Source organism: Peromyscus leucopus, chromosome 15 (genome assembly GCF_004664715.2).
Source record: "Peromyscus leucopus breed LL Stock chromosome 15, UCI_PerLeu_2.1, whole genome shotgun sequence".
Lineage (NCBI taxonomy): Eukaryota > Metazoa > Chordata > Mammalia > Rodentia > Cricetidae > Peromyscus > Peromyscus leucopus.
This window is the reverse complement of record NC_051076.1, coordinates 21,064,768-21,078,285: the sequence shown is the minus strand read 5'-3', so window position 1 is coordinate 21,078,285 and position 13,518 is coordinate 21,064,768. Positions and strand designations below refer to the sequence as shown.

At 45.3% G+C, this 13,518-nt stretch overlaps 1 protein-coding gene across 1 annotated transcript in view; it reads left to right on the top strand.

The window, feature by feature from the left end:
• Nucleotides 1–13,518, top strand: part of Catspere (catsper channel auxiliary subunit epsilon) — a 119,095-nt gene that overhangs the window by 75,181 nt on the left and 30,396 nt on the right. Inside the window, exons 12-15 of the mRNA XM_028865499.2 lie at nucleotides 671–729; nucleotides 3,607–3,682; nucleotides 8,352–8,404; nucleotides 12,163–12,213. Of these exons, the coding sequence (XP_028721332.1) occupies nucleotides 671–729; nucleotides 3,607–3,682; nucleotides 8,352–8,404; nucleotides 12,163–12,213 (239 nt within the window). The remainder of the gene's footprint in view (nucleotides 1–670; nucleotides 730–3,606; nucleotides 3,683–8,351; nucleotides 8,405–12,162; nucleotides 12,214–13,518) is intronic.

The following is a 13,518-nucleotide window of genomic DNA, read 5'->3' as shown; positions in this document are numbered from 1 at the left end:
TGGAGAGACGGCTCAGTGGTTAAGAGAACCCGGGTACCATTCCCGGCACCCATGTGATAGCTCAAAATCATCCGTAACTCCAGTTCCAGGGGGCCTGATGCCCTCTTCTGGCTCTGAGGGCACCGTAGGCATGGGGTACACATACATACATACATACATACATACATACATACATACATACATGCAGGCGAATACACATAAAATCTAAAAAAAAAAAAAAAATTAAAGAACACAAATGGTGCCTGAGAAACAACACCTGAGTTTGTTCTCTGGCTTCAACAAGGAACACATGGGCACAACACATGTGTCACCAAGTCAGATGATCTCAGTTTGACCCCAGGAATCCACATGGCAGAAGAGAACCAACTCCTGCAAGTTGCCTTCTGACCTTTACATGTATGCTGTAGCACATGCATACCCCTACACATGTCACACACACACACACACACACACACACACACAGAGTAAATACATCTCAAGTATATTAGTTCTCTTACTCAAATCTTTAAATGTCTAAAAGTACACAATGTGTCTTAGAGAAACTTGGTTTGCAGTGGTGAACACGAAGCCCATTGTAGTGTACCTAGACATGCAAACCTAGATGATACTAACTTGAGGGCTCATTTCCACCTTTTCTGCTCTACAGAAACTTTTCCATTTTCTTTTTCAGTATACAACATTTTCTCAGACAACAAACTACGAATTAGTAAAAGATTACTTCAAGCTAGAGTAAGCATGACTTTTAAAAATGTTACTTGCGTTTCTCATGCCTATGTTTTCTTTCATTTAAATGAACTCACACCCTTTCAAATGTCCAAACTTCAAATTCTTTTTTTTTTTGGGGGGGGGGTTTCGAGACAGGGTTTCTCTGTGTAGCTTTGCGCCTTTTCCTGGGACTCACTTGGTAGTCCAGGCTGGCCTCGAACTCATAGAGATCCGCCTGCCTCTGCCTCCCGAGTGCTGGAATTAAAGGCGTGTGCCACCACCGCCTGGCTCAAACTTCAAATTCTTGTGCATGTCTAGACGTATGTGAAATGAATATTCAGTCTTTAAAATGTAAATGCTCCATGCAAGTGGCAAGTGACCTGAAGGTTCTCCTTCACACTGCCGAAGACAATAGAAGACAGCCTCAGCTTAGCTTTGCAGCTGTCATGAGACACCTGAAGCAACTAAGATCCAGTGAGGAAGGGGCATTTCGAAGTTTTGAGTTCAGGCCCCTGAGCCCCATTGCTTCTGGAACTGTGGCAAGGCAGTAGCATCAGAGCAAGAGCAGGTGATGGATCCCATGAGCCAGGTGCCAAGGAGGAAGAAACCAGGGTCAACATTCCCCTTGAAGGACATCACCCCCTTCAGGTCCATCATCTCCCTGGGGACCATGCTACATGTGAGCCTGTAAGCCATTCTGATACAAACCAAAACAGCTACTTGTTAATAATTTTCATGCATGTTTTATCATTAATTCCCAACTCAAAGTCTCTACATAATATCCTTAATCAAAAGGAAGACATCTTCATATCAGAGAAAGTCTTTAACTGTGAATAGAAAGACTGAGTACCCACACATCAGAATCTATCTCCAGTGGGAAAAGACAAATGCTAAGCAACTGAGTCAATTGAATAATCCCGAATGCTGATGATGAGTGTCGTTAATAAAATCAGGGGCTGAGGAGGCGGCTCAGTCAGTCAGGTGCCTGCCACATAAGCATGAGGACCTGAATTTGGATCACCTGCATCCATGTAAAAGCTACACATGTCTGTAACCCCAGCACTGGGGCCAGGAGACACAGGATGATCCCTGGAGCTTACTGGTTAGCCAATGTAGTCCAATCAGTGAAGTCCTGGTTCAGTAAGAGAGCTTGTCTCAAAAACCAAGGTGGACAGTGATCAAGAAAGATATCTGATATCAACTTCTGTCCCATACTAACACACACACACACACACACACACATCACAGAAGAAAGAAAAGATAAGATGATGGAGCAGTGACCAGGAAGAGCTGGGAGAAAATGTTTCTTGTATACAGTAGTCAGAAGAGGCTCAGTCGCCCTTCCTTGTTCACCCTCTGGCTTTTCTTTCTGGCTTCGAGGGATGGCTAATCTCAGTGGTCAGTTGATGAGATCTAGGTTTACCTAGGAGATGGTCTCTGAACATGCCTGTGGGGGATAATGATTCGGTTAACTGAGGTGGGAAGACCGGACCACTGTGCATGAATGGGAACATTCCCTGGTGTGCTGGCTACTTTTATGTCAACTTGACACAAACTAGAGTCTTATGAAAGGAGGCAACCTCAACTGAGAAAATGCCTCTATAAGGTCTAGCTATAGGGCAAGTTCTTAATTAGTGAGGGGGGGGGGAAGGCAGCCCACTATGGGTGGTGCCATACCTGGGCTGGTGGTCCTGAGTTCTATAAGAAAACAGGCTGAGCAAGCCAAGTGGAGCAAGCTGGTAAACAGCACCCCTCCATGGCCTCTGCATCAGTTCCTGTCTCCAGGTTCCTGCCCTGTTTGAGTTCTTGTCCTGGCTTCCTTTGTTGATGGACTGTGATATGAAAGTGGAAGCCAAATAAATCCTTTTCTCCCCAAATTGCTTTGGTCGTGGTGTTTTATCACAGCAATAGTGACCCTGGCTAAGACACCTGGAATGTAAAAAGGGAGAGGTGTACCAGGCACAGCGTTTTTTCCATCTCTGTTCCCTGACAGTCTGCTGTTCCAGCTTATTGTTGCCTTGACTTCCTCCTCAAGATAAACTCTCCCTATGAACTATGAACTCACACAGGCTCTCCTTCCCTTAAGTGGCCTTTGTCAGGGCACTTTATCATAGAAATAGAAAAGTGACTAACACACCTGCCAACGGTATATAGAAAAAAAAATCGATATTTTTGTTTTTATGGGTATTGACTGAGAATTATATTGTAGACCACACATAAAATTCTCTAAGATATTTTCTGTTCCCTCGTGATCCCCGCCCAAAAAGCAAAATCTTATCAGGAAGTAGCGTCTGGATCAAGCTTTCAAATGCTCTGTTTCTGTTGTCTTTGAAACCTCTGTTTTGCCCCAACACAGAGTGGTCTGTGTTACACATGGTAACTAAGAAAGGCGTTATATCTGACCTGTCTTTGAGTTCAAATCAAATCAATTATGCAACTCGATGAGGTTAGGAGGTGAATTGCTCTTCATTGTTTCAAAGGTATTGCCAGTGGGATGGGAACCCTGTAGAGCAAAAGGGAGCACTTCAGGAGAAAGCAGGGCAAGGCATCAGGTAAAGAAGCTCAGGACCCAGGCAGTGAGGGCATCTGTAAAGGGAGTGAGAAGTACCTAAAATGCTGGTGGATGCTCACTCCTGTTTCCTGCTGTGCCAACCTCTGGTCAAAGCATGGGATATAAAGGAGCAGAGAGGGTTGGGGGGTGGGTGGAGTGCTGGAGCTGCCACAGGACATTATAAAGAGCTGCCTTCCCGGAAGTAGCCACCTTCCAGGCCTCTTCAGCTCCTCACAGGGTCCAACCCCCACATGTACTAGGACTTCACATTTGCTCTCCATGAAGACAGATTCCTATCTGTCTCCTGTTGTCATGATTCTACAATAACCTGTATGGATTGTTTTTCCTAGGGACAAGAACACGGGTCTCATGCTTGTTCAGTTCCGACCTAGCGAATTTTCAAAAACATGTCCGATGGCCAAACAGGTGGGTGACTGGTGTAGAGATCAACTATTTTCCTTCAAAAATATACAGTCAGGGATTGGGAGGTGGATCACTAGATAAGCACTTGCCACAAAAGCTTGAGGACTAGTTTGGATCTTCAGAACTACAGAAATGCTGGGTGAGTATGGCAACCCACCTGTAATTCCAGCACTTGGATGGTGGAGTCGGGATCCCCAGAGCAAGCTGGCTGGATAGACTGGTCATGTCTGTGAGCTCTGAGTTCAATAGAGAGACTCTGCCTCGAAGGATAAGGTAGACAGTGGTGGAGGATGACTCCTGATACCAATCTAAGGCCTCCACAAATAAGTACACACATGCATATTCACCTACACTCATATGTACCTACACATATATGGGCACACACACAAGCACACCACACACACATACACACACCAAAAAAAAAGTATGGTTCATAAACTAAATAATACGTTTTATGTTCATACAGTCCTCACCCCTCTACGTCTCATGTTGCTGGGGTTCACGGGGAAGATAAGCCTCCTTTGCTTTGGAAGCAGAAGATACGATTTCTGTCTTCTATGAGTCTCTCACCTAAAGTGGGATTGCATAAATGCATGCAAGAGGGTGGCACTGTTAGTTTTTGAAGGTTTGAAGGTAAATTGTGTAAAGAAAAATCAAAATTAATGGGAACAAATGCAACTGGGTAGTGTAGCTCGAGTTTTCCTGCCTTGCCCACATTCAGGACAAATCTCTGCCACCCGCCAGTCCCACAGCCGCTCAGACCCAACCAAGTAAACACAGAGACTTATTTTGCTTTCAAACTGTATGGCCGTGGCAGGCTTCTTGCTAACTGTTCCTTTATCTTAAATTAATCCATTTCTACAAATCTATACCTCGCCACGTGGCTGGTGGCTTATCGGCGTCTTCACAGGCTGCTGGTCATGGCGGCGGCTGCAGCAGCGTCTCTTTCTGCCTTTGTCCTTTTATTTCTCCTCTCTGCTAGTCCCGCCTATCTTTCCTGCCTAGCCACGGCCGATCAGGTTTTATTTATTAACCAATCAGAACAACTTGACATACAGACCATCCCCCAGCACAGCCAAGTGCAGACCATCTCAAACACCTGCACTCAGGCCCATGGTCCTAATCATCCTCTATACGGACCTGCTGGGTAAAGTCATGAGGAACCCAAGAAGGGCTCCCACAGGACATACAGAACATCTCACAGCAGGGTAGGATTTGTCAAAGGAGTCTGCCAGACACACCCACACGGATCATGCATTTTCATTCATCTAGAGGGACTCATTTGTTTCTTTTTTTCCAGAAGAGTTGACTCTATCCTATTATATTCTGTTTTTCCGTCTGTGTACTTGGTAATGGGAATTATAAAGTATCCTCCCTAGAGGGAAATACATCTGGTGGGAGACAACACGGAGCACACAGTCACCAAGTAGCTCAGAGGGGAGAGAAAGCAACTTTGATTGAGACAGGAAAGGTGGGGGGAAAAAGATAGAGGAAATGTGTGATTGAAGAATGAGTGGACACAGCAGGCACAGGCAGAGGGACCCCACGACGAGGCACAGAAGACAGCGCCACGGTGAGAAACAGCCGCAGGATGTTCTGGCAGCCACTGGTACTTACCTCCTTTGGGTCTGTGATCTGTCGGGCCTTCTCAGTCTAACCAGCAGCCAGCCAGTATACTGTGGGCGCATGAGGAACATAGGCACACAAAATGGAATAGGGCTTTGGTGCCCCTTCTTTAGGATGCGGGGCAAGCCCCTGTTTGTTCCAGGGCCAGGTTTAACTGGGGTAAACGGGATGTTTAGCAATGCTAGTACCTGCTGCCTAGCACTGTGTTAGCAGTACACACACACACACATACGACACCACCCATATTCACCAGCTGCACCACGTACCCACCTGCACTGGAGCACAAAACTGCAGCTCTGACTAAGTCTGGACTTTCTGCCTTGAGAAGTTTGGCCCTGACCTTTGTGGATACCTTCAGAAACCCAACGGAGTATATTGTGCAGCAGCCCTCCTAAGCCACAGGAGAATGTCATGCGGTAGAGACAGGGAAGTCAAAACCTGCCCACCAAACAGAGAGTGTGTTCTCAATCACAGAGTCCCTTCTTTGTGCTCTGGAGCCATGCTCATGAATTACCAGATAAGTCATTGGCCTCCCGGGAAAAGCGTCCGGAGACAGACAGCTCTACCCTCTTCTCCATCCCATGACGTCAGGCTCTTGTTAAAACTGCCAGACCAAAGGACCCACAGTGAGCCGTTTGGATCAGAGCCTGCCGTCTTTGTCGTGTGGTCTCATTGCCCGCAGCAAATAGAACTGTGATCTCCAACAAGGCAGCATGTCAACTTTCAACCATGCACCAAGAGTTGGACATGCAGGAGTGTAGGCCAGCCCCCAGGTGTCCCTGCTAATTCTTTGGGAGAAGAATTTACTCCATGAAGGGATGACAGCTCTAATATGTTGCACACCAGCATATCAGTGACAATGGCCACTAGAATTCCCGTATGGGACCCATTGTTCCCTAAGCTGGGCCTGCTGCTGAGGGAATGCTCCGTGACTAAGAGTTCAGTTCCCAGGGTTCAGTTCCTAGCACCCACAATGGGCTGGCTCACAACTGACTGCAACTCCAGCTCCAGGGGCTCCCATGTCCTCTTCTGGCCTCTGTGAACACCTGGATGCATGTGACGCACACACAAACAAGCAGGCAAATACGCAGATACATCAAATAAAATTTGCTGGGCCCGACCCTGAGCTGAGGCAAGAGCAGTCCTGTCCTGTCTCTGAACTAAAGAGAAATGGTTTCTCTTAGGCTCTTGATCAGATTGTCTCCAAGCAGATGTCCAGAAGGCGGCATGCCTAACCTGTGCTGTAGTTTCCTTAGAAAGCAGGCTTCCTCTTTGCACAGCTCCTTTTCCGGGTGCACCTGCAAGACAATTCATATTTTTAATCCTAGCTGGGGTCACTGGTTCTGGGACTTGTGATTTTTGACCACTGAGACCAGGATGAGAATGGGGTATTACAAATGAAACCATCATGTGATGGATACCATTTGTCCTGACCACAATAGAGTTGAGTAGTACAACCACCCTTTGATGGGATATGGACTGCTCAGTAAATGTAAGGGCAGGGCCGTGCCTGGAGCTGAGGACTGAACCCAGGGCCTTGCACTGGCCAGGCAAGCACTCTACCACTGAGCTAAATCCCAAACCCCTGGCCAAGGGTTCTTAATGGTAGAGATTCAATGACGCTAACCTTTGAACTTTAAATACGATGCATCTGGCTACCAGGTATGAATAGCAAAAGAAATAAAAAGTCTCTCTTTCTCTCCTCTCTCTCTCTCTCTCTCTCTCTCTCTCTCTTTTTTTTTTGGTTTTTTGGTTTTTTGAGACAGGGTTTCTCTGTGTAGCTTTGCGCCTTTCCTGGAACTCCTTGGTAGCCCAGGCTGGCCTCGAACTCACAGAGATCCGCCTGGCTCTGCCTCCCGAGTGCTGGGATTAAAGGCGTGTGCCACCAACGCCCGGCTCTCTTTTTTTTTTAAAATAGTCATCATTCTACCATGTCCTTCCTGGAAAAGCATTTGACCTTTTCAACAATGGAGGGATTCAGGGGCAAAAACAATATATTTTTCAAATCAGGGTCAGGCAAAAAGCAAGAGGATTAATTGAGTTCAAGCGTTCAGGGGAGAGCCTGGACAATGGAACAAGACCCTATATCCAAAAAATGGGGGATATATATATATACACACACACACACACACATGTATATCTTACACACACATCACATCAGACTGCAATAGATTTTGTACATATGTATATATCTGTGGTGTATAGGCACGTGTACATGCATGTAGGCACACGCGTTTGTGTGTTCGCAACTGTGGAGGCCCAAGGTTGATGTCAGATGTTATCTCGATCCACCTTATATTTTGAGGTAGGGTCTCTCTCACAGTGGAGTTATATTTGGTTCTTTTAATGTTGCCCTTTTCCATGTGGAATGTCTGTATGATGTCACTGCTGCCTTTCCCACTGAATGCAAGAGTTTCTCCTGGTAAGCACCAGCTGTGTTAATAAAGCCTCTCACAGTCTGGCAGACGCTGTGCTGGCTGCTAAGCAACCGTATCCGTGGTAGTTCGTATACACACTGGGAATGTGGAAACGCACGGCACCTATAATCACAGCACGTGGAAGAAAACAGAAGGATATCACACATGTGAGGTTAGGGTGTTTAAAACAAATATCCATAGGCCTGGTATGTAGCCTATCAGTACTCCTTTGAATAGAGACTAGCGCTGTGTAAACCGGAAGTAGCAAAGCAAGAGAAGCTGTTGCATGCCAGGCTACTCAGTTCCCTGACAAATTACTGCGTGAGTGAAGTACATTATAGATGCCTGCTGGCAGAGTCTACAACACCAGCTGCAAGCATGGAGTTGGTAGGGTTGCAGCGGCAGAGGCAGAAGATGAGGTCCAGTGGGGCTCACCTCCAAGATACCTCATTAGGTACATGCAAATACTCTAAAACCTGGGATACTTCTGCTGCCTCGCGTTTCAGATAAGGGATATTCAGTCTTTGTTTCTAATCTAAAATGTAATAACTGTGTTTGGCTCTAGAGCTAGCTCAGGTCGTGCGAGTCCGAGTTGCTGAATTCACTTTGTAAAATTACTTCATTTCCAGGTGTTTGAAATTGCTGTTGGATGTGATGCAAATAAGCACATTCAGGTTAGAGGGTAAGTATATCACGTCCATTGGTTGGGTCTTACTCTTAAGCTTTAAAACAAATGGTGCATGGAGTGGTAATCATCAGCTGAAAACACCAGTCCCTAACTGGCATGTTCATGATGAGATCTAAAGTTGAACAGGAACTGGTGTCCAGCTTCAGTTAGTTTGAATATTTTATTTGATGTGTGTGAGTATTTTGCCTGCGCATATATATTTGTACACTGCATGCTTGCCTGGTGCTCTAAGAGTCCAGAAGAGGGCATCGAGTCCCCTGAAACTAGAGTTACAGACAGTTGTAAGCCACCAAGGGGGCACTGCAAATCAGACCGAGGTCCTCTGTAAGAGCAGCCAGTGCTCTCAACCCCCGAGCCAGTTCTCTAGACTCTAGTTTGAAACGATTGCCAAGTCACATGTACATTTGAGGCAGCATCTCTTTTGGTGCCACATGGTAGTTTGAATGTCATTGCCCGCCCCCCCCATAAGCGCATGGGGAGTGGCACTATTAGGAGGTGTGGCTTTGTTGGAGGAGTGTGGCCTTGTTAGAGGAAGTGTGTCACTGTGGGGGTGGGCTTTGAGGCCTCATATATGCTCAAGCCACATCCAGTGTCTCAGTTCACTTCCTGTTGCCTGCAGGTCCAGATGTAAAACTCTCAGCTCCTTCTCCAGCACCACGTCTGCCTGCGTGCTGCCATGTCCCACCATGATGATAATGGACTTAACCACTGAACTATAAACCGCCCAATGAAATGTTTTCTTTTATAAGAGTTGTGGTGGTCAGGGTGTCTCTTCACAGCAATAGAAAGCCTGACTAAGACAGCCCCTTTCCCTCCTCACAAGCCGGTCTCTGTGTTTGCTGTTACCTAGCAGTCTGCAGCACAGTCTCAGAAAACAAGAGGGAGAAGCCCTTCCCCTGCTTTCTTTCCTACTTGAACCACTCATGATTTCCCCTTGTCAGAGAGTTGTCTACACCTGGGCTAGAGAGGCCTCTCCTGCCTGCACTCTTTCCTGGATAGGTTTTCTTATTATAACCTAACAGAACCGCCAATGGTCCCCTCAGAGCATCCCAAGGTCTGAATTTCCTCATCCTCACAATGAGGCACACTGTGCTGCCCGTTTGTAAAGCTGTCTTCTGAACGGTAGAGAATCTGAGTCAACACATACAAGAACATTTGACTGAGGTCCGGTGCTTAATGAAGACAACAACTTCCTTTGTGAGGGTGGGAGTGTGAAGTGTGAATGGTTGGAGGTCATGGATTTACATCTTAGTATTTAGGAAATGGCTTGCTCTAGTCCAAAACAAGTGTCTATTCCCAGCTCCCAAATAAGTACATGGAGACTTATTCTTACTTTTGAATGCCTGGGCTTGTTTCTAGCCAGCTTTTCTTAAACGATTCCATCTACCTTTTGCCTCTGGGCTTTTACATTTCTTTATTCTATATGTCTATCTTTATTTCTTACTCTGTGGCTGGCCCTTGGCATCCTCCTCTCCTTCTCCTTTTTCTCACTCTTCCCTCTTCTTTTGTCTTCTGTTTATTCTCTCTGTCTGGCAGCCCCACCTATTCTTTCTCCTGCTTAGCTGTTGGTCATTCCACTCTTTATTAGACCAATCAGGTGTTTTAGACAGTCAAAATAACACAGCTTCACAGGGTTGAACAAGTTTTGTACCACTGTTGCCCTAGCATACTTTGCAGGCATGACAGCTTGTAGGTCAAAGGTTTTGTGGCTGGGTTGGTTTCCATATTTCTCTTTCAGTAGCCTGCGAAGTATCTTTCCACACCAAAGAGACTAGAAAGTAGGGGTGAAGGCTCCATGCAGGCACCAGTTCAACTTCTCCACGTTTAGCAAATTGTGTAGATGTTGTCCTCAGCAAAGGGGCCCCCACTGTCAGTTTTCAGAGATCAACCTTTTGCCTTAATATCAGCCTGGGTTATTTGGGGATTTCCATGGGACTCACTTGGCTAACAACTCAATTGAATGCAACCTTGCCTGACTACAAGAAATGGCCAGTTAAGACTCCATGTCCCCCATTACTAGAAGTCCTCATTAAGGACCACCCAGCAAGTTTCCACTGCACTAGGTTTCCACACAGCACCCCAAATGTCCCCAATTCCAACCAGCTCTCCCTGTACTCTCTCCCTCCATCTCATCTCCTCCTCCCACTCCAGCCCCTACCTGTCCCCAGTCTACCCATAAAAATCTACTCTATTTCTCCTTCCCAGGGAGATCCATGGTTTGGATAAGGGTTTGTCTATCTTGTTGATTTTCACAAAGAACCAACTGTGGTTCACTGATCCTTTGTATTCCGTTTTGGAGAGTATGATGGCTGTGTGTTGCCTGTGTTTCCTGGTCTGTTGAGCTAGTATGTCCACGGGGAGTGGCTGCTGGTGCTGGAGGCTGGGATGCAGTGACAAGAGAGAGAGGTTCGGTCCACAAGGGGGTGTGGCCTGTGGGACCCACAGGAGATGTGTGCCATGGAGAGGGAGGCTGCAGCTGGTGTCCTGTTACAGCTTTGATGAGACTCTGCCTTTGGCCTCCTGTGAATATTTGTGTACACATTTTTATTGAAACACACTTTAGATTGCTTCAGGTTTCCACTGCAGAATGAAGATGCTGGATCTCATGTCAGTCTGGCCTTTAATTTATTGAGGAGCTGGCAAACCGTTGCCCACAATGGCTGTACCATGGTTACAGTACTGCCACCCATGTGTGGGAGGCCCCAATTTCTCCACACCCTCTCCAAGATTTGTTGCTTTGTTTTGTGTTTTACTTGTTACTAGATAAAATTGTATTTGCTGTGTATAACATGGTGTTTTGATGTCATTGTGGAATGACTAAACCTAGCTAATGTTTGCATTGTCTCCCATAGTTATCACTCTGTAGTGAGAACACTTGCGTTGTCTTAGCAGCTATATTAGTCAGAATTCTCTAGAGTAACAGAACTTACAGAATGAATCTATACAGAGAGAGACAGAGGACTTATTAGAATGACTTACATGCTGTGGTCCAGCTAATCCAACAATGACTGCCTATGAATGGAAGGTCCAAGAATCCAGTAGTTGTTCCGTCCACAAGGCTGGATGTCTCAGCTGGTCTTCAGTATATGCTGGAATCTTGAAGAAAGTAGGTTCTAATGCCAGTGAGGAAATGGTCTTGCTAGTGAGGCAAGCAGGCAAAGAGGAAAAGCTTCCTTCTTCTATGTCCTTATATAGGCTTCCAGCAGAAGGCATGGTCCAAATTGGAGGTGGACCTTACCATCTCAAAAGATCTGGATTAAAGGTGTGCCTTCCTGCCTCAAAGATCCAGAGTAGAAGTGGATCTTCTCATTTCAAACTAAGCAAAGATGTACCCCTCCATGGGGGTGATGGTGGTAAATTCCAGATGTAGTCAAGTTGACAACCATTGTGTGTTGCCATCACAGCAGGCTTCAAAACCTCAATATATGGTTAACTGTGGTCACAATGTGGTATAATAGACCTCTTATACTTAATCCTACCTAATTGATCATTGTAGTTTTTGAACATTCTCTTCTCCTTTATTTCTTCTAAAATTTTAATAAGTATACACAAAATATGAGATAAATCAGAAAAGTTTGCGAAAATGATTTTATAAATAGAAATGCTAAGGCCACAAACTGATCCCAGAGACTTTAATTTAGTAAATCAATTATGTAACAATCTCCAGTTTCAGAACCACTGGGCTCAATGAAGAATTGTTTACACATTTATGAGGAATGACCTTACAACTACATTATGTTTTATTTTTGTAGATTTAATAGAACTGGATGCCATCGCCGTGATTTTTCTTATGTGATTGACAAGTAAGAAATATTTTTAACATAAGCATATTAATGTACAGCTAGTAGTTTATAATCGGCTAGTACTTTGTGGTGGAAATACCACTGGCATAGATGTATTTGGCTTGGCAGTTTCCAAATTTAAAAAAAAAAAAAGGTGGAGATACAACCTTTAACCTTCTCTGAAACATGTACAAGCACACTTATCATTGTCCTCTCTGGTTCAATTCAATAAACAAAGTATCATTTAGTCTCAAATCCCATATTGTCCCTTCTCATGTAAGTAAGACAAATAGAGTATTTATTTCCCACCTTCCTTTTCTACATGACTGTATAATTACCTAGTTAGAACTTTACAGACATCTCTTGAGTTCACAGAGGAGAAGGATTCCATTACAGGAATAAATTGAAATTAGGGAATCTTCAAATGGGGGTTTTAAAATAGACTACTAGGGCCTAGAGAGATAGTTCAGTGAGCAAAGTCCCCCAAACCCATGGAGTTCCAGGCACAGTAATATTTACCTTAAATCTCAGGGCACCTACAGTGAGATGGGGGTAAAAAAACAAGAGATTCTTTTTTTTTTTTTTTTCAGAGCTGAGGACCGAACCCAGGGCCTTGTGCTTGCTAGGCAAGCGCTCTACCACTGAGCTTAATCTCCATCCCCAAAACAAGAGATTCTTGCAGACAGCTAGACTAGCATACTCAGTGGCAAACAGTAAAAAGACCCTGTCACAGGCAATATGGATGACCTGGGCCAACACCAGAGGGTGTCCTTTGACTTCTGTATGTATGCCATGGTATATATGTTTCTGTATTCATACAAATGTACACATACACACTCACACACATCATACATGTACAATAAATAAGTCATTTAATTAATTAAAATACATCTAAAAGTGGGCATGTAGTTCAGTGGTAGAGTACTGGCCAGGCATGACAAAACACACACACACACACACACACACACACACACACACACACACACAAGACACGGGGCACACATCCATCATCCCAGCATTTGCAAGGTGGAGGCAAGAGGCTCAATGAGTTTGAAGACAGCCTGGGCATCACGAGACCTTGTCTTTAAAAACAAAGTCTGCTGTTTCTGACTCCTTCCTTTAGTAATTGTGGTGATTTCAATGAGAACGGCCCCCATAGGCTCATATAATGCCATACTCGGTAACCAGTGAGTAGAACTGTTAGAACTGATTAGGAGGTGTGGCCTTGTTGGAGGAGGTGTGTCCCTGGGAGTGGGCTCTGAGGTTCCCAAAGCCCATACCAGGCCCTGTCTCTCTCTCTCTCTGCCTGCTGCCTGTGGATTGGGT